Source organism: Musa acuminata, chromosome BXJ2-4 (genome assembly GCF_036884655.1).
Source record: "Musa acuminata AAA Group cultivar baxijiao chromosome BXJ2-4, Cavendish_Baxijiao_AAA, whole genome shotgun sequence".
NCBI lineage: Eukaryota > Viridiplantae > Streptophyta > Magnoliopsida > Zingiberales > Musaceae > Musa > Musa acuminata.
The window spans coordinates 46,922,076-46,941,524 of NC_088341.1; the positions used below are offsets into that span (position 1 = coordinate 46,922,076).

Sequence of the window (19,449 nt, forward strand, 5' to 3'; positions counted from 1 at the left end):
CGACCCGTTAACACCAGGAGAGGGAAACAGGCTTATCAGACTGGCAGTGGGGCGAGCGGACTCGGCGACCCCACTCACGTCCGCATCCCACGACTCGGAGCCTCGGCAAACAAACGAACATGTGGCGGAGAGAAATGGGAGATGGAGATCGCGGGCCGTGAGGGACGCCCTCATCACCGTCTCCTCAACCCTAACCCCTCTTCCTCCACGGTTTAGACCAGAGGGAGATAGAGAGACCGATGGAGGGAGAAGAGATCGGTTTGGTGCTGGCGCGAGCATCCGAGCTCCGGTCCAAGATCATCGGTTGCATCGGTGGCAACCGGGCCGGAGGACGAGCCGCGACCCAAGGGGAAGAGGGGGAGGAGGAGGAAGCCGGGAGCCTCGTCGGTATCCGTGACGCCCTCGACTCGTTGGAACGACATCTCGCGGCCTTGCAGGTGTGAATCTTGCGTAATAACCCTGTTGTTTATGTTGTTTAGGTTTATGGAGGTGGGTAGGATTTCTTGATTGGGCTTTTAATCGCATCTCTTCGATATTGAGGCTTATGGAAGAGTTAAAGATGGCAATTTGGGATCGCTCGAACTGCCCTTTGTTTGAGCCCATTGTTCTCGACTCATTTAGGGGGCACCGCGCTAACCCATTCTTTAGGATTGAGGACATGGATGGATTTTAGAATGAGATGTGTTTGGCTTTATGATCCCGCGACCAATAAAAATTGGATCTTTGCGATGTTTGAGGCTCATGCAAGACTTAGAATGACATACCACAAGTTTTCTTGAGCACTTCAAACACATTAGTAATATAAAATCCCGTCTCTTGCGTTGCTCTAAAACTCATAGTAGTTAAGTTGCCTTTTTAGTCCATCCAGATTCCTTCACTTTCCATCATCTTTTACCTTGGAACTCTTTCTAATCCAAACATTACCATGTGACCCTCAAAGAACTGCTTAACGCATACCCTCAATAACTCATGCAGAACTGTCCACACACCTGTCCTACATCACTTTGATACTCAAGCTACCTTTTACATGACCAAATCCACGGCCCATTGAATTCAGCAGCATCTCCACCAGTAGCATACTGCCATAGCTTCATCCATACTATTTGTAGTTTGTTTTTTCTTTTTCTTTTTTTTTGTTGTCTAACTTTGTGTTTTTTTTTTTAATATCAAAATTGTCATCCACTGATTCAAATCAATTATTTGCCTGATCCAATCCAATCTCAATCCCCAAATCAATTTCAACTTTTAAAACATTCACTCCAACTTTGTTGTACAAAATTCTATTGGTAAATTACAATTTACCACTAAGCAACAAGTAAAGAGCTCTGATGGCAATTCTGTGAACAAATTATTAAGAGGGACATCCTAGCAATTGCTATATTCATGTTAACAAAGGAATACAATTCAATTTTATGTGATTACCTCTTTTAGTTCCTCACTCAAGATCATGCTTGTTATGGTCTTAATTTAAACGATATTTAATAGTGTGGTTTCTTATGTGCTACATTCATTGGAATAACTATATTGTAACAGATAGAAATTACCTAACAGTTCAAAGTAATAGAACTTTAGTTGTTGGCTTCCTTTTCGTTGTCTGTTAATGAAATAATGGTTTTATCCGTTGTAAAGTTGACAAACAAATTAGCTACTCTTGAGCTGTGAGCCACTTTCTTTAAGTATGTTATGAACTTTTATTTCTTCTCGTTCTTGTCAATTTTCATCATCCAATTTATTCGCATTGTGCTGATTTACTATGTGTTTCTTAAGCAACATCTGGAGTGGTATGGGATCCCATTGTCAGATAAATTTTTTGGTATGGCTGGCACTGGTGATCGACTGCTTCTTAGAGAAAAGTCAGATCTTTGTTTCATAAAAGAGAATCAACAGTTGCTTTGTGCATTTGCATATAGCTGAAATGGAGGAGAGGAAGCCTAACGAACTAGATTTGTTTGATTAGATCAGATACAGATCTGACAGATTGTTTGGTATATGCTCAGGCACTGCAGCATCAACAAAGGTACGAAAGAGAATCGATTCTAGCCCAGATTGATCATAGTCGAACTATATTGCTCAGCAAACTCAAGGAGTACAAAGGGGACGAGCTGGAAGCAATTCACGAAGTTGCAGCTTTTGCCGGCGAAGCAGTAGAACATGCCGAAGGCCTGGTCCTGCCCCCCTATCCCACCCACCTTCCTGACTTGTTCATATTGGATGACATTGGTGCCAGTTCACACTGCATGTGGAAGAGTAAGAGTAAACCCTCTTGCAATGGACCGACAGCTAACACGAAGCATCAAGGCAAGGGAGCTGCAGCTGCAACTGATAAGAACCAGGGCAGCAGGTCATCAAATGGAATCAGACATGTCATTGGTTTGGTTGTTAAATCAGCGATAACATTTGTTAGTGTGATGTCTATACTAAGTTTCGCCGGTTATCAGCCAGTGCTCAAGAAAAGACCCCAGGGCATCCTGCTGTTTGGTGGGCAAGCACCCAGAGGGAGGCAGGTCACGGTTCAGTGCCCGCAAGAGAAGTTTATGGTCGTCGAAGATGGCAAAGTACGGTGTTTCGTGAAAGAGCGAGTTGAGGTTCCATTTGAGTCAGATGTTACAAGTCCAAATATAAGATATGGATTTGGATGAGACAATTATCTGAACTTGTAAATTGTTTTTAGCATCACGATCTTGATGTTTTGAGCTTGGTCGTTTAGACATCATGTATGTAATGCAAATAAGGCAGAGACGTGAATATTCCCTGGTTTTTTCTTTGTAAGATGTTGTCACGGAACAATGTTCGACACACATCCATGACTCTTTTTTTTTGGTATTTGTTTTTCAGTGTTATGATGTGTTTTCTCGTAGGTAGTGCTTTTTTTTTTTGTCTTGTAAAATCCAAAAACATTTTTGGTTGGGCAGTGTTACAGAAAGAGGAAAATAGTCAAAATAGTCGGTCCTTTGTTTGTTTGGTCTTGCAAATTATTTTATGTGCAGGTAGGTGCACAATGGATTACAATAGATTAAGATCTACAATAGATTAAGGTCTAATGTGACTTTTGTGAGCATCAGTCGCTTGGATATAATATTCCTTAGCCAAATCTAGCTAAGCTAAGTGGCATTGATTGATTGTATGTAATCAGTAGGATTTGTGACTGTCTTTTTTGTATTTTTGTTAAATAATATATATATTTATATTTGGATTAGATCTTTCACTTCATGTAACAATAATAATATATATTAACCCATTCGGATGTCTCTCTCCATTGATTTTGAGCTTCAGTGTCTTTCACTTCAATGTAATAAACAAAGCTCATTAAGTTTTGAGCTTCAGTGATTTTCCATAATAGATTTAACATGAAAAAATATTTCGTTGCCAATAGAAAATTAGAAGAATGGACACAAAAGTTAAATAAATTTTCATGAGCATTTTTTTAATCAAAAAAATAAAAAAATATTCAGAGAAGGACGACTCCACAACTTTCTCTGGCCTTCTTCCATGTGCAAATAAACCGTGAAATGTAGTCGTTTTGTTCTCGGGTAGAAAACAACGTTGCCTCCGGAGCGTGCTCCGACACCAACTAAATCTCGAACGTCCATCTCGACCCGCACGCCTTCGGACGGTCCACATCGTTCCGACGAACCCAATGTGCGGTGCACAGCGTGCACCGCGGAGCACAACACCGCGACTCCAACAACCAACACGATGACTCCAAACCCACCCTCCCGCCTATTCCGGGATGACGCTCAGATCCGGCGTAAACTTTCGGCTTCCGCCACCGCCACCGCCCCTCCTTATCCTCCTCTTCCCCTTCTCCTCCTGCACCCGCCGTTCACCGCCGGTCGCGTCCTCCGGTTCCAATGGGAAAACCAACGGCCCCGGGGCGCCCCGCCCCGCCGCCCCCATCAACGCGTTGCTCGCCTTCAACGCCAGCGCCGCGACGTCCTCGGCCCGAAGCGGGTACTTCAGCATCGTCCGCGGGAGCACGAAGTAGAGCTGTCCCGGGCGTAGCTCCTCCTCGGCGCCAACCGCCGAGACAAACGCGTCGAACTCCATCGCGTCCGCGTCGCAAACGAAGAAGCACGCGGCATCCTTCCCCAGCGCGTGCGCCGCCGTCACGGGCCGCGTGTACTCCCGGAGCCCGCCGTCAGGGAGGACCACCTTCGCCGTCCCATCCACCACCACCGACGCCGCGTAGCACGAGTTGCAACCCCCCATCGCCGAGGAGGATGCAATGACGGTTTCTTAAGGTAACCAACTGATCGCCGATCTTTTGTTGTCTATTCGGGATATCCGTCGCCGTTCTTTTTTCCGTTCATACGAGGAGACGTACAGAGATGCCGCGAGTTTATAAAAGGACGCGTCACGCGTCTGCCAATTCGTCGTGTAGCGCGAGTGCGACAGCCTGGCTCGATGAGGACAGCTGGCGGTGTGACGGTAACAGTAGGGATTTCGACGAAATTACCATGGGAGGCCTTGGCCGGGGACGGAATGACATGAATGCCCTTGCAGATATTATCGTAGCCCACCAAATATGGCGTATCCAGTCGCATTGCATCGTCGAGAGCGTACATCTCATCCAATGGTCATCCGACCGTTTGATCGGCTCGCAAGTCATCTTAAATTGGAAGATGGAATAGTGAATGTATATGCATCGACGTAAGCTGGCGCATCGAGGCAGGATTGACTCGTTCTTTGAACCCAACGGGCGATCTCCTGCGACAGCTGGTGGCATGGCGCGGTAAGAAGGCATAGGCTTATCGCCACGTGGGCGTCGTCTCCTCGGGGAGCACGCCCTGGACAGGACTACTGCCTCGGGAGGGCGGAGGCGGAGGCAGTGTAGGGTGGGAGAGTGGGATGGAACACGTGGTGTCTAATGCTCCGCGGAATTAGTTGGATTTAAGTGACTCCCCTGTCCCGGGACCGACCGACCCCATCATCACTTTTTTTATGACGCTAGTGTCGTACCCGCAGCCTACACCCACGGGTACGACACAATAATGGCAACACAAGTTGACATTATTATATTAAATATTATATGAAGAAACATAAGAGGTTTTTCATGTGACAAGTCGAATCCTATCTTTCTTCACCAGCATAAATGTCACAGTAAGAGAAATAAGGAGACGAAGCATTATTGTGTAACAGTTCAATTTAGGACTAGGAAGTGTAAAATACGGTGGATATCACGAATATTTTCAGGTGCGCTGTTTTTGAGAGACGCCGATTAGGAATGGGGGGGGGGGGGGGGGGGGGATGAACGAGGATGTGGGACCCATGAGAGAGGCATGCGGTGGGTGGGGGAGTGGGGGGCGCTTGAAAAGTGGCACGTGTTTTACAAGACGAGATGCCGAAAGAAAAAGACGGGAATATATTATTCCTTTTGTTTTTATGCTTCAGCCTCCGTAAGGAAAAATGATTCCTTTTGCTTTTGACGTCGACCATCGGCTCCTTTAAATAAAGGAACAACAGCCACCCTTTAATCGATTTATGTTCGGCAAAGTGCATTGCCGTTAGCTCTCATAAAGGAATCATCGGCCATAAACAACGAGCAAAGTGACACGCTTGATTAGATACGTATTGGTTATTTGCATCATTCATCTCTTATAAAGTCTATAACATTTAACACTCTCTTGTGTCTCTTACATTTAATACTTCCAACATAGACCGTTTAATTTAGTTCAAGTTCTCGTTCGTTGTCATTCACAAGTTGATATAATGATCACTCATGTTGATATGCAATTCAAGTCTGGTTCAATAGTCGAAAACTTGTTTTGTGATACGATTCAACATTTATACAACCAAAAAAAATTCCTTTTTCCATTGTTGATCTGATACAAATTGCCTTTATATCTACACATCTCTCCAAAGTTATTCGGAGGATTACAGCTAGAATTACGGGACGGCTTCTATGTTTTGGACCTCATTGACGCCATTTTGTACGGCCATCACCCTCCGATCTGATTTGCACTGTCACGCACCAGAAAAGCGTCCGTCCATCTTCGTGTCACGAATCACGATGTCATCGAACGATCACTCCTACGGTACAGATCGTTGCCCCTGGTCCGATGCCGGCGCGCAAACCAGCCGCCAAACAGCCACGAGGACTTCGCCGCCTCGATCTCCTCTGCATCTATTCGGGAATGACGCTCAGATCCGGCGCAAACTTGCCCCCTCCGCCACCTCCCGTCCTCGTCCTCCGCCCCTTCTCTTCCTCGGCCGTCCCCGCAGGGAACACCAGCGGTGTCACGGCGCCCACCAGCGCGGCGCTCGCCTTCACCGCGAGCGCCGCGAGCTCCTCGGCGTGGATCGGGCGGCTTAGCATTTTGCGCGGGAGCACGAAGTAGAGCTGCCCCGGGCGGAGCTCTTCGTGCGCGCCCACCGTTGAGACGAGCCCCTCGAACTCCATCCCGTCCGCGTCGCACACGAAGAAGCGGGCGGCGTCCTTCCCCAGCACGCGCAAGGCCGTCACGGGCCGCGTATACTCCCGGAGCCCACCGTCGGGGAGGATCACCTTCGCCGTCCCGGACGCCGCCACCACGGCCGCCGCCTCGCTCGACATGCACGCCCCCATTGCCGCCCGAGTGGTGTGCCAAAACGCCGGTCTCTTTCGTTCTATTGGAGATGACACGATGGCCTATGGGGGAGGCGAGTTTAAGTATACGGAGAGCGGGGCGTGTCGCCGGCTACCACTTTGTCGTGTAGCGATCTGATGACAGCCTGTGGGTCGCACGTTGGTATGCGGAATTGAGCTTGTCGATTGTGGATTGTCAAAAGTACCCTCAAAAATAGGAGATCTCATTCACGTTTGAGGTCAATTTAGTCAATTAACCGACAGCAAGATTCTCGATGCCGCGCTTGGATCGGTATACCCGAGACAAAGCATCAGAGGGAGGTGAATGCACCACGTGGCTTCTGAGGTCGCCGCATGATTGCTTGATTTTAAATCATCGACTCCGCTGTCCCCCCACCCACCGCCGCTTCTGCTCTTTGTCGCGACACGAAGTATCGGGGATCCTACGTGCGCCCGGTGACACCGCGACATAGCTCGTCATCCCTTCTTCGTACTCGATCTCGAAGTTCCTGTTGGTTTGGCCAATGGGGGATGGCGAATTCTCCTGGGGAGTGCAGGTGACAAACCAGGTGTGGGCTCGCGGTCCATCTTAACTCTTATGTATTGGGCCTGCTGTTTCGGGTCCAGTTCCAATCGGAATCAAGTTCAAGTCGATCATCATCGTCGTAAGCACACATGAAAATTTTTGCGTTCTCACAAAACTCTGCATAATCGACGTGATTAGTGTTGATATGGAGTGCACCATCAATCAATTATTATCTGATATATAATTCTCATATGATGCCTAGGGTAAAAATAAAATATAAGTCACTATATATCTGTCTACTCACGTACACGAATGTCCCCCTCTTATCGTCTACATAGATAAAGGTTCAAGAGTAGTCTATTAGAGGTGATTAGAGATTGTATTCTCATAAAATATTTCATAAAATATTTTATCCATTTATGATTAAGTATATATGCTTATTTTTAACACAATAAAAGGGATCATCTTTTTGATCACTCGTGTCCACACTCAAATATCTAGGGTTATTAACTTTGAAATCGAAAGGACCGGGTCCAAAAACCTCTTCCAACCTTGATTTTTGCACAAGTGACACCTTATGAGCTCAACATTTTTACTTCAAAAATATCTTGAATAATACTATGCATATTAGTATACTATCATCTTGAATAATATCTTGAACCATATTGAGCTGGCGAAAATATCAACGACTTGTTCCAATAACAAAAGTGTCAAACACTTATGTATAAGACTTCAATAGGTTTATAAGTGTTAAATAAGTATGCTATCATCAACATGGACATAGATGGTTCAAGCAAATCAAGTTAATCTACGAATTATCTCATTAGATGCATTACGACAAATTGATAACATAAAATGCTATTTTTGTTAGGATCTTAAAGACACTATAGGGGGAGGGGTGAATTAGTACAATAATATTTTAAAATTCAATCAATAAATCAATATATATCGAAAAACGTTTGTTCAAATTAATATACTAATTATCTCATCATATGCATTATGACAAATCGATCACATATAGTATTATTTTTATTAAGATTTTAAAGGCATTTAGTGAGGGAGAGAGGTGAATTAGTGTAACAATATTTTTAACTAATTTTAAAGCTCGATCGATAAATCAACACATATCAAAAAATCGATTGATCTAAGTTAAAGTTATAACTAAGAGAATAAAATTAAATCATAAGTAAAATATAAGCAATTAGAGGTAAATTGATTTATAGTGATTTAGTTTTCTCAACTTACGTCAATTTCTGATTTCTCTTCCCTCGAGGTTACTAACTTTCACTCTTGATTTTCTTTCCAATGGGCGAAGATCAACTATCTTTGTCACAACTTTCTTCTTTTTAAGGTTGAGAAGATAACTTTTCATACTCTTTTTATAAATGATCTCTTACCTCCTATAACTTAGAATTTTAACTAAACTTAAGAGGACAATGAGACTCAAACTATACTCAAAATAAGAGTTTACGATAATTTTGTATAAAAAAATAAGTTCTTCATCAATCAAGCATAGGGTATTTATAAGTCCCAAAAGACTTCAACAATTGAGTAAAAAATTCAAATCCCAAAACTTTTATGGTACTGGTAATAACTACTATCAACACCGGACAATACTACCATCATAATGGAGCCATAAATCTTAGCTCTAGTGGTACTACCACCAACCTAATTAGTACTACCCGTGGGTGGTGCTATCATTGGCATGGGCAGTAGTAGTATTGAAATGTCGAAAAAGCACAAACAATACTTTTTCACCTGACTCAAGTTATATTACCACTTGGGTCTTATGGTATCACAACTTAGGCCTAAATTAAGGCCAATAATTTGACCTTCTAATAGGGCCAATTCAGCCTTGGTTAAAGCCCAATAAGTTTCTTGACAAGTTGGCATGGTTTGACTCAATACTAACTCAATTTGACATAGAAAGACCTTGATCAATATTTTAACAATCTAATTACATATCTAGCATAATTATGAAGCTTTCAACATATTGTATACCATTTCGGCATGTCGTTCAATCTTTCAACAAATTATCATTTTCTTCGGTATATCACCCGATTTATCGGCATGTCAATTTTCTCACGACATTTGATCTTTTAACATAATATTCAATCCTTCCAACACGATTCTTAAACTTATATCACGAAGTCCAATCTTTTGCATATTGAACAATCCTCTAGCTCGACATCCAATTTTTGATATGATACTTTTGTCAGTATAATGTCCAATTCTCCTACTTTGACAATTTACTAATTGATGGTTCGAGTTCAAGATCGAAGTATTTTCTGCATCACTTATCTCAAAAGTATATTAGTCTATAAATTAATCAATTGATTTAATCATCAAAATATGAGATTCAATAATCTTTCCCTTTGTTATGATGATAATAAATTAATGACTAAGTTTCAATCAAGCTTCCTTTATCTATATGCCATTTTGAAAGGTTACGATAAACTTATCAAATGATCATATACTTTTTAAAATGCATATCCTGAATTCAAGTCAAAAGAAATTTGATATTATCGATATTATAATTATATTATTAAAGCTAAAAAATTAATATTAAATTAAGATTCAAATTTCAGGTTTTAAAATTCAACAATTATCAATGTGTAATATCAATCAAAATATAACTATAATTTAACCATATGTATAACAAAAAAATCAATGATAACTCAATTGATCAAGTTAATCTACTAATTATTTCATTAGATGCTTTATGGAAAATCGATCACATAGAATACTATTTTTGTTAGGATCTTAAAAGCACTATGGGGGAGGTAAACAAATATATAGTGATTCAATCTTCTTGACCTACGTTTATTTCAAATTCCACTTCTCTTGAGGTCATTGACTTTCACTATTGATGTTCTTTCTAATGGGCAAAGATCAACTACCATTGTTACAACTTTCTTTTTTTTTTAGGACGAGAAGATAAGCTTTCACACTTACTTTTTCAATAAAATCTCTCACTTCTTATAATTTAGAATTGTAACCAACCAAGGAGACTCAAATTATACTTAAAATAATACTTTACGACACTTGTGCTCAAGAATAGGTGCTCCTCAACCAAGCACAAGTGAGATATTTATATGCTTTAAAAAGTTTTAAATATAAAGTCAAAATTTTAAATCTCCAAAATTTTGGGTAATAGCGATACTATCATAGGCATAGGCGATATGATACTATTACCGAAAATATTGAAAAAACACAAATAATGCTTTTCAATTGACTTAGGTGGTACTACCACTTGGACCCAACGATACTACCGCCTAGGCTTAGTTTAGTCTATCGATTTGGCCTTCTAATAGACCCAAATTATCCCTGATTCAAGCCTAATGAGTTTTTTTGATAAGTTGGCATAATTTTGACTCAATATAAACTTAATTTAACCTAAAAAGACTTTGATAAAGACTTCAATAATCCAACCACATATCATACATAATTACGAAGCTTTCAACATGTTGTACAACATTCTGGCATGTTGTCTGATCTTCTGGCACTTTATTCGAACCTCCGACAAATCGTTTCTTTTTTCGGTATATCATTTGAACTATCAACATGTTGACTTTTTCATAACATTTGATGTTTTGACATAATGCTTGATTCTTCTACCATGATACCTAAACTTATACCACGAAATTTAATCTTTGACACACCGACTAATCCTCCGACTTGACATTCAATTTTGGACATTATATTTTTTTCCTGCATAAGATCCGATTCTCTTGCATCCGATTCTCATTAATTGATTTCATCGATAAGACTAATTAAATCCTCACATAATTATAACCTGACTTATGATATGAAAATATAATAATTAAATTATAGGTGGTATATACAAGTGAGGCCCAAGCAAAAGATGATGGTCGAAAAAAAAAAAGGCTTAATGGACGTGAGAAGCACTCGTCTATTGTCAAGTCATTCTTATCACGGAGAACTAAAAATAGATTGTGGAAAAGAAAAGTCTTATATTGGAAGTAAAAAAGTCAAATTAATTAGTTTATAAAGTTAGAGTGGAGTTCAAATACATTAATATACGTAAATAGTTAAGTTAAGAGAATTTAATTTTTTTAGTTAAACTATAAATATGATATATATATATATATATCACATTAAAAATTTAATGTTAAGGAGTAAATAAATACGCGAAAAAAAACAAACACACACTTCCAAATGCCTTTTCGCAACCACATTATCTCTTAGGATGAAACCGATATAAATGCGTATTATATAAAAATATCAAGGAAGAAATGACCACGTGAAACATTGACCACCCCATTTGACGGAATCCAAGTGAGATAGGTTGATAGATACGCGGGGTGAGACAACCGCATCTAAATTTGCTCGCGTGATTTAGGCCGTTCCCATCTTTGCATACATCATTTCCACCGAGCACCACAGAAATGTTTCAGCCGCCAAACAACTTTCCCCTCCCCCGCGTGTTCTTCGTCTCTCACGTGGTCAACATCAACCGGCCAGAGAGAGAGAGAGAGAGAGAGAGAGAGAGAGAGAGAGCCATTGAAGTGTTCCTGCCAAAGAACTTTCAACCCCCACCCTTTCCCCGCCGGGGTCTCTTCGTTTCTTTCTCCTTCCTCTCATGGTCATCATCCATCGGCCACAGCGAGAGAGATCGATGGATAGAGAGAGAAGCCGAAGACGACGAGCAGTTGTGCAGTCATTTCTGTCCTCCGAGTCGAGCCAAACTCGCCGGAATAATTTGATGCGCCAAACGCCAAACTCCAGCTTGCAGCTGCTCGTCGCATGGCCTCCCGAGAAGGACTCAGACCCCACTGTGTCGGTGCCCACCCCAACCCCAACCCCAACCCCAACCCCAACCCCAATCCAATTCAAGTCCGACTCGAGTACCTATTTTCCTTTTTCTACAATACTAAAATATCTTCTCATCTTTAATCCTAAAATACTTGAATTTATTAATTGAATTATGTACTAATGGAGAAAGATTTTTTTTTAGTACGGACACCACATAGCACGTGGGTGTTGGACGGTGGGGTGCGGGGATCACGATTCCAATCCCAAAATCTCCCTCTCGCGTGAGAACCCCCGTCCCCCCTTCAAAGCCCACGTGTACGCTTCCAGATTATTGTAACCTTTTATCAAAGAAAATAAAGCATAAAAAAATGGACACAAAGAGAGAGAGAGAGAGAGTTTGTTTTTTATTTTTTTGACCAATGGATTCGACTCCACGTGTCTATTTGACCGCTGTACACTTCGCGTTTCCATCCTTCGATATCGTTGACTATTGACGTGGCACACCGGCATGCGCCCGCCACACTAACTCGTGGCTCCGACCATTTCCCATTTCCTTCTCACTTCCCCGTCGCCGCCTGCTTTTGGTGATTTTATTTTTTTGCTTATTATTATTTCTCTCTCTCTCTCTCTCTTTTATTTCTTAGTTTAATAGATTATTTATTAATAATACTATTATAATGACCCCTTCTGCGTCTATAAATTGACTCCCTCCTCTGCCTCCGTCGTCGACGACTCCCTTCGTCTCTCTTCCTACTCCTCTTGCTTCGCATCAGCAACAGTAAACGACGATGGCCACGGCATCTCTGGCCTTCTCGACCCCGTCACCTCTGCAGTTTCGCTCCCACCGCCGCCGCCGCCGCACGGCCTCCATCAGGGCATCCGTCTCGGAGAGCCCCGTCACCGCCACGCCGTCTTCCTCTTCGTCTGCGTCGCCGTCGTCCAAGCTGCCGCTGCGGAAGATCCCCGGCGACTACGGCCTCCCCTTCATCGGGCCGCTCCAGGACCGGCTCGCCTACTTCTATTGGGAGGGGGGGGACGAGTTCTTCAAGACCCGCGTGCGCCGCTACGATTCCACCGTCTTCCGCGCCAACATGCCCCCCGGCCCCTTCCTGGCCTCTGACCCCCGCGTCATCGTCCTCCTCGACGCCGCCAGCTTCCCGGTGCTCTTCGATACCTCCCTTGTCGAGAAGCGCGACGTCTTCACCGGCACCTTCATGCCCTCCACCGAGCTCACCGGCGGCTTCCGTGTGCTCTCCTACCTCGACCCCTCGGAGCCCAACCACGCCCCCCTCAAGCGCCTCCTCTTCTTTCTCCTCTCCCACCGCCGCCAGGCCGTCATCCCCGAGTTTCGCCGCACCTTCGGCACCCTGTTCGAGACCATGGAGGCGGAGATAGCCGCCAAGGGCAAGGCCGACTTCGGCGACGCCAACGACCGCGCCTCCTTCGACTTCCTCGCGCGGGCTTTCTTCGAGCGCGACCCCAAGGACACCGAGCTCGGCCTCGACGGGCCGGGGCTCATCACCAAGTGGGTGCTGTTCCAGCTCGGCCCCCTCCTCACCCTCGGCCTCCCCTCCTACCTCGAGGACCTGTTCCTCCACTCCTTCCGCCTCCCGCCGGCGCTCATCCGGGGTGACTACGATCGGCTCGTGTCCTTCTTCCGGGAATCCGCCGGGCCGGTGCTCGACGAGGCGGAACGGATGGGGATCTCGAGGGAGGAGGCGGTCCACAACATCCTCTTCGCCACCTGCTTCAACACCTTCGGCGGGATGAAGATCCTGTTCCCGGGGCTGGTCAAGTTGGTCGGCCGCGCCGGGGCTCAGCTCCACGGACGATTGGCGCAGGAGGTACGGGCGGCGGTGCGGGACGTCGGGGGCGGCGAGGTGACCATGCGGGCCATCGAGGCGATGCCGCTGACAGCGTCGGCGGCGTACGAGGCGCTTCGGATCGAGCCGCCGGTGCCGATGCAGTACGGGCGGGCGAAGCGGGACATGGTGGTGACGAGCCACGACGCGGCGTTCGAGGTGCGCGCCGGGGAGATGCTGTTCGGGTACCAGCCGTTCGCCACCAAGGACGCGCGGGTGTTCGACCGACCACAGGAGTTCGTGGCGGACCGCTTCCTGGGGGCAGAGGGGGCGTCGCTGCTGCGCTACGTGGTGTGGTCCAACGGGCCCGAAACGGAGTCACCGTCGACGGAGAACAAGCAGTGCGCCGGGAAGGACTTCGTGGTGCTGATGGCGCGTCTGCTACTCGTCGAGCTCTTCCTGCGTTACGACTCCTTCGAGGTGGAGGTAGGCGCGTCCGCGCTCGGCTCCTCCGTCAAGCTCACGTCGCTGAAGAAGGCCACCTTCTGAGGCCACCGACGCCGTTGGAGGAACGAACGCCATGGGATGGCGATTCTGTGATTTCTGATCCTGATCGAGGGTTTTTTTCAAAGCATGGGAGACTCGTGGTGGGTCCCGTATCCACGTGAGAAAAGCTTCGTTGATCTGTACTACAATATTAAACGTGTTCTTTATTTCCTCACCAAACGAGACTGCCGCCAATAATAATAATAATAATAATAATAATAATAATAGTAGTAGTAGTAGTAGTAGTATTGGTGTTGGAAACCTCGTATTAAATTGATTAAGTGAAATTATATATATATATATATACACAAAGGGAATTATATACAATATTAAAAATTATATCTATACAAATGGCATCCATGGAAGGATAATTGTGATATTTTATTTATTTAGGTGCCATTTTATGCAAAATGGGAGGGGCTACAAAGATTACATCCCCCCTTTTCTCGCATGGGTTGCTTTCCAGAGGAGCATTCTAATAATAGGCTCTCGTAGAATAATACATCAAAAAGGCTACTCATGATTTGTATATAATTTCTCACCTACAAAAACATATGGAAATTGGAAGTCACCCCCTCCCCCACCCACTAGGAATCAAACTTCAACATCAATGTTTGCAAAAGAAATACAAATGATAATTCTGTTCACTCGATGTTAGAAAAGTCCAAGCAGTTCGGAGAGCATGACGCGTTCATAATACTTGCATTGTTTAGAATTGAACCTCGATTGACTTTGAAGTCCAATCATGTCCATGCTAAACAGTTTGAATCTATCATACCGATCTGACAAGTCCAAATAGTTGAAACATCACAATTTGTTGTTGTCACTCTTAATCAAGAACCTTATTCTATGAATCAGTGGAGGATATAGAATAATTTGCATGATCAATTGGCCTCTCGAGTTGATTCTGGAGTGAGTCAGAAGAACACTGGAGAAGCCGATGCAAATTTTGAAATCACAAGAACTAAATTGCTGTCTTAATTCTATTCTCAAAAGAAATCCAAATAAAAGTGTTATAGATCATGACAAAACCAATGGCGTAAAGAAGAAGAAGAAGAAGAAGAAGAAGAATAAAGCGTGCTGAGCCTACCGAGGTCACATTCATTGGCGAGTGCTGCTTGAAAGCTATAGCCATTACTGATATGCTTGGAAGCTCTGTTGATAAGCCACACAATACTTGTGCCGGTTAAATCAATGTATAGCAAATACGATTTAGTCACGCATCCAAAGTAAGAAAAAGCTTAAGCCCGTCCAAATTAATGATACTGTACTCATTTCACTTGTGATGTTGAGATATTGGAATATAGGGAGCCTCAACTGCACCGCTAAAATGATTGATAACCAAATGGTTGAATTGCTTGATATCCAAAAAGCATTCTCGCTTAAACGTGCGGGTGAGTGTGTGTCACTTCAGATAGATAATGCATCCGATGCAGAATCCAACAAAGCAAATGTAAAGCACCACATCCAATTCTCGAGTCAGTAAACTTCATTAAGCTTTTTCTTTTTGTGTCGATTGTATCAGAGCTTTAGATAGGTCTGTTGCCTTCTCAGATTCTCATGCCACTGTTATGGTCATATCATACATTATCCACCTCTGGTCACTGCTTCCCACTGAATCATACACCACCTTATTCCCACCCAATAATTCAATAGACAAGCAGTATCTCTCAAACATATTAGCAATAAACAAACCGTGAAAGCTTATCCACATTTACATCTGAGATATACATATACCAAATACCGATCGATGCATTGTAGATCTCGACGAATTCTTTTATTAGTGTTGGACTGAGAAGCGACGTGATAATTTGTGATGCATCTGTAGAATTGCATGGCAGATTAATCTGAACGCGATAGGGCATGGCATGGAGTGGGTATGAGAAATAAGTAGCACAGCTATCGATCTCATTGTTTCCACGGCGGACAAACTCATGTACACGACAAAGGCGGCTGCTTCTCCTCTCGAGCTACTCTCACCGGCGAGCACATGTGGGATCATCAAGGGGAGGAGAAGGCATCATGGAGCCATGCATCGGGATCTCCATCCTTCTCCACGGCAATCTTCGGCTTGAGGAACGACATGAGAGCAGCCCGGAACTGGTTGACGCGCTTCCGGTAGCGGATCCGTCGGAGTACGACCGCCCGGTCGAGAGACCTCCGCTCTGCGTCCGGCTTGAGGTAGAGGCAACTGGTGACGGGGTTTCCACCCTGGTTCTCGTCACCAAAAGAAGGCGAAGGCGAGGAGGAGGAGGAGGGAGGCTTTTGAGGGACAAGGAAAGCCATGGGAGGAACCTGTTGAGCTTCTCAGTGGAACGCTGCAAGACTCGAATGGAGAATTAGGAGAGACTGAGGGGCCTTGCAAGTGTCCATATAGAGAGAGTGAGAGAGTGAGCGGGTGAGGAGGGCAAAGCCGAGTTCGGGAGGACGTGGTTTCTTCTGCTTTTGCTTTTGGTTCGCTTTATTCTCTGGAGAAACGTTTTGCCTCGAATGCTTTGGCTTCGTTAAACATGCAGCGACGGATGGAAAGTGTTTTCTATTTGTTTTCGGATTTCGGAAAACGCTTCCGAAGTTAACCACGTGTCCCACCCAAGGAAAGCGAAAACCAGCGGCTGCTAGTAACCATTGGGCCAAGACGAGGTGCGTCGCTGCCGGAATCAGAAAGCGAAAACGCTTTGATATGCCCGATAGCCCGAAACCCGCTTCAAATCTGGGGTATGGATCTTTAAACGACTGGTCCGAGAAGCTGATTCTGTTCACTAGAAACCCGGATCCGATAATGATTTGAATCGGGCTCATGGTGAAAAGCCGGGTGTCCGCTTAAGGATCACCGTCTCTGGCGTAGAAGAACCCCTCGCCGTCTTCCGCCACCGTTTGCCCTCTTTTCGCTGCAACAAGATCCTTCTTTTCGAACCCTTGGTCTCCGTCTGGTTTGCTTGTCGGGATTGACTTGCCTTCTTTTGGGAGTTTTCTTGGATCTTCCTGCTGAAGTCGTGTGATTTTGGTGAATGCAGGCAAGCAACTGTTTGAGATCGACATGGTGGCAAGACCGGAGGATGCGCCTCCCCTGGTCGGACGAGGTGCGTCATTTTTTGGTGGTCTTCGTTGTTCATGGATCACAATTGTCTGACTTCTTTCTTTAGTGTGTGGATCGAACCACTTGGAACCGTCAAAGCCTGAAACTTGTTGATCTGGTCAGTGGAATCGAGATTCATTACTAGGGTGGCCTGTCGTGTCTATGGAGACAGATCAAATTAGCAGTCCTTATTAGTTACACAAGGTCCTTAGGTAGAGGCGAAGTCTCGTCAGAGCCATTTATTAGCTGATGATGATTGACCTGTGCCATAAATTGGTATCAAGATTCTAAGCAAACAAGCATACCGATGATAACGAAAAAAAAAATAGAGATCTTGAGGAGGAATCGCTACCGAGGACATGAAATAGTAAATCAGTTTAATCCGTTGTCCGTGTAAATTAGCCATCGTCTGCTTTTATCTTTAGAACCTTAATTTTTTTCTGAAATGAAATTCAATCGTAGCTAAAAAGGTCTAATACAGATGTACCACTTAGAACCTGTTCTTCCTCCACCTGTAGCAAAGAACACATGTATAAGGACCACTGAATGGGGCAAATGAGTTACCGCCCCATGATTGAAAATCCTGGTTAGCTGGGATTTAATTTAGATGTGAAACTGATAGCGCACTTGAATCTCATGCAGAACACAAAAAAAAAACTAGTGACATAAGCTTCACTTTAAGGTTACACTAAGACAGAAATCCAGAACAGAGACTTTGTAGTGGTAATTTGATGGAACAAGGGAGCAGGTTCATACTTTATGAAGCAAAGAGTTCATATTACCAACCATGGCTTGCTTCCATTAATGTTCTATTTATAAAGATTCTGCAATTGGTTAAATGATTATGCCGGCTTTCATATGTTTGATTTTTTTCTGTCATTGGAGTTTTAGAGTTGTACAACTTGTTTCAAATGGCATGTCAATTTCTTGCAAGAGTCAGGTCTAAAGCTTGAGCTTTCTGATATTTCCTGTCCAGAGCCTTCCTTGTCCCAGAACCACTTAGAGCAGAACATGTAAGGTTGAAGCTGCGGTCCTCAACAGTTCAATCTGATGATGCTTCTCCGACCTGTATATTAAACGTAGGCATGTTCTTCACAGGAGGAAGCCATGTAGCAACTTGCCAACTATGAAGAAGAATTATCAAAGAAACGAGATGATGTTGAAACAGCAGGAGAAGTGGGTGTTCTAATCCTCTTCATGTCTTTTGTTTTAGTATTATTATTTTGGAGGCAGCACTTCCTCGGAAGAGGGATTCATTAGCTCGTCTTAATCTGTAGGTTTTGTATCGATGCCATTGATGAGAAAGGGGGGCAGCCATTTGAACAGCTTGATAGTGTTGTAGCTTTCTCCACCGCACCTGGGGCTGGTACAGAAGTCGCTGCTGATGGGAGTAACCGGAGATTCAGAGTTTGTATTTCCCATGAATATCTAGGTTACATTCTTGACCCAGGGTTTACAATAGACAGTAGTACTCTTTTCATAATCATTAAACTCAATTCCTTGGGCCAAAGTTCATGTTGAAGGGACTCTCTTATGGACTTCAAAATGACATACATGTTAGGCCATCGACTACTTCCAGATGATCTCTACTGATGTGCACTTTCTTTCATCATGTATCCATGACCACTTCCGAGTGGTATAGCTACAAGATGCTCTGCCGCACATACCCACCCATGGTTGCCTGGAGTTGGAACTGTGGCTGTTTACAGTCGACCATAGCCAGCAGGGATGCATCTTATCGACATCAAGTCAACTTGGATCGGGGCGGCCGCAAGTGGAAATCAAACCAGGTGTGGTAAATGGAATTGGTCGTGTCCACTCCGTTGTTAACTTGAAACTTTTGTTTCGCCATCTTCACAAGCACTTGTAAGAGATTTGCTTCGGAATCTACTTGCATGGATGTCTGACACTTGTAGCATTTAATTACAGGTCGAAGAAAGTGTGTTGAACTCATTCGGAATCTACTTGCATCTATCAAAAATATCATGATGATAACAAGTGTAAATAAATAATGCAACTCAATTTTAGTTGATTCTTAATGCCGTTGTAAACGAGAGTTAGATTAGCTGATACGTAAATAATAATATGGTGGTTCCCTCAAAAAAACATTTCGTCTACTCCTCGGGTGTTACCCGTGTCCAACCCCGCCGGGTCCCAC

General features: G+C 44.1%; 5 protein-coding genes across 17 annotated transcripts; 3 read left to right on the forward strand and 2 right to left on the reverse strand.

Annotated features, from left to right (window-relative positions):
- Positions 1-68: 68 nt before the first annotated feature.
- On the forward strand, positions 69-2,798 carry LOC135611311 (plastid division protein PDV2-like). Its single transcript, XM_065106979.1, has 2 exons — positions 69-437; positions 1,998-2,798. Exons 1-2 carry the CDS (start codon positions 240-242, stop codon positions 2,637-2,639), a joined length of 840 nt encoding a protein of 279 aa, XP_064963051.1. The 5' UTR covers positions 69-239; the 3' UTR covers positions 2,640-2,798.
- A 580-nt stretch (positions 2,799-3,378) lies between these two features.
- Positions 3,379-4,298, reverse strand: LOC103983300 (uncharacterized). The gene has a single exon (XM_018825229.2). The coding sequence runs from the start codon at positions 4,207-4,209 to the stop codon at positions 3,721-3,723; it is 489 nt and encodes a 162-aa protein (XP_018680774.2). The 5' UTR covers positions 4,210-4,298; the 3' UTR covers positions 3,379-3,720.
- Positions 4,299-5,787: 1,489 nt separating this feature from the next.
- Positions 5,788-6,660, reverse strand: LOC135609281 (uncharacterized). The gene has a single exon (XM_065102388.1). The coding sequence runs from the start codon at positions 6,563-6,565 to the stop codon at positions 6,125-6,127; it is 441 nt and encodes a 146-aa protein (XP_064958460.1). The 5' UTR covers positions 6,566-6,660; the 3' UTR covers positions 5,788-6,124.
- A 5,923-nt stretch (positions 6,661-12,583) lies between these two features.
- Positions 12,584-14,395, forward strand: LOC103982191 (allene oxide synthase 1, chloroplastic). Its single transcript, XM_009399032.3, has one exon. The coding sequence runs from the start codon at positions 12,656-12,658 to the stop codon at positions 14,216-14,218; it is 1,563 nt and encodes a 520-aa protein (XP_009397307.2). The 5' UTR covers positions 12,584-12,655; the 3' UTR covers positions 14,219-14,395.
- A 2,053-nt stretch (positions 14,396-16,448) lies between these two features.
- Positions 16,449-19,244, forward strand: LOC108952578 (uncharacterized). Of its 13 annotated transcripts, XR_010486509.1 has the most exons (7): positions 16,449-17,134; positions 17,230-17,295; positions 18,268-18,304; positions 18,390-18,467; positions 18,569-18,723; positions 18,853-19,081; positions 19,221-19,244. XR_010486509.1 is itself a non-coding variant. In XM_065106981.1 (6 exons), exons 1-5 carry the CDS (start codon positions 17,253-17,255, stop codon positions 19,008-19,010), a joined length of 426 nt encoding a protein of 141 aa, XP_064963053.1. In that variant the 5' UTR covers positions 16,449-17,252; the 3' UTR covers positions 19,011-19,081; positions 19,221-19,244. The 13 variants fall into 13 exon arrangements, 3 of the variants coding, with proteins under 3 accessions (XP_064963053.1, XP_064963054.1, XP_064963055.1); XR_010486507.1 differs by having other exon boundaries at positions 16,449-17,295; positions 18,232-18,309; XR_010486508.1 differs by having other exon boundaries at positions 16,449-17,295; positions 18,268-18,309.
- The last annotated feature ends 205 nt before the right edge of the window (positions 19,245-19,449 follow it).

Bases quoted from the DNA above. Each gene is read 5' to 3' on its own strand.
- LOC103982191 (XM_009399032.3), top strand. From the start codon at position 12,656: ATGGCCACGGCATCTCTGGCCTTCTCGACCCCGTCACCTCTGCAGTTT.
- LOC108952578 (XM_065106981.1), top strand. From the start codon at position 17,253: ATGGTGGCAAGACCGGAGGATGCGCCTCCCCTGGTCGGACGAG. The intron at 17,296-18,231 runs GTGCGTCATTTT...TGCAAGAGTCAG, and splicing joins GCCTCCCCTGGTCGGACGAG to GTCTAAAGCTTGAGCTTTCT. The intron at 18,468-18,568 runs GTGGGTGTTCTA...CTTAATCTGTAG, and splicing joins ATGTTGAAACAGCAGGAGAA to GTTTTGTATCGATGCCATTG.
- LOC103983300 (XM_018825229.2), bottom strand. From the start codon at position 4,209: ATGGGGGGTTGCAACTCGTGCTACGCGGCGTCGGTGGTGGTGGATGGG.
- LOC135611311 (XM_065106979.1), top strand. From the start codon at position 240: ATGGAGGGAGAAGAGATCGGTTTGGTGCTGGCGCGAGCATCCGAGCTC. The intron at 438-1,997 runs GTGTGAATCTTG...GTATATGCTCAG, and splicing joins GACATCTCGCGGCCTTGCAG to GCACTGCAGCATCAACAAAG.
- LOC135609281 (XM_065102388.1), bottom strand. From the start codon at position 6,565: ATGGGGGCGTGCATGTCGAGCGAGGCGGCGGCCGTGGTGGCGGCGTCC.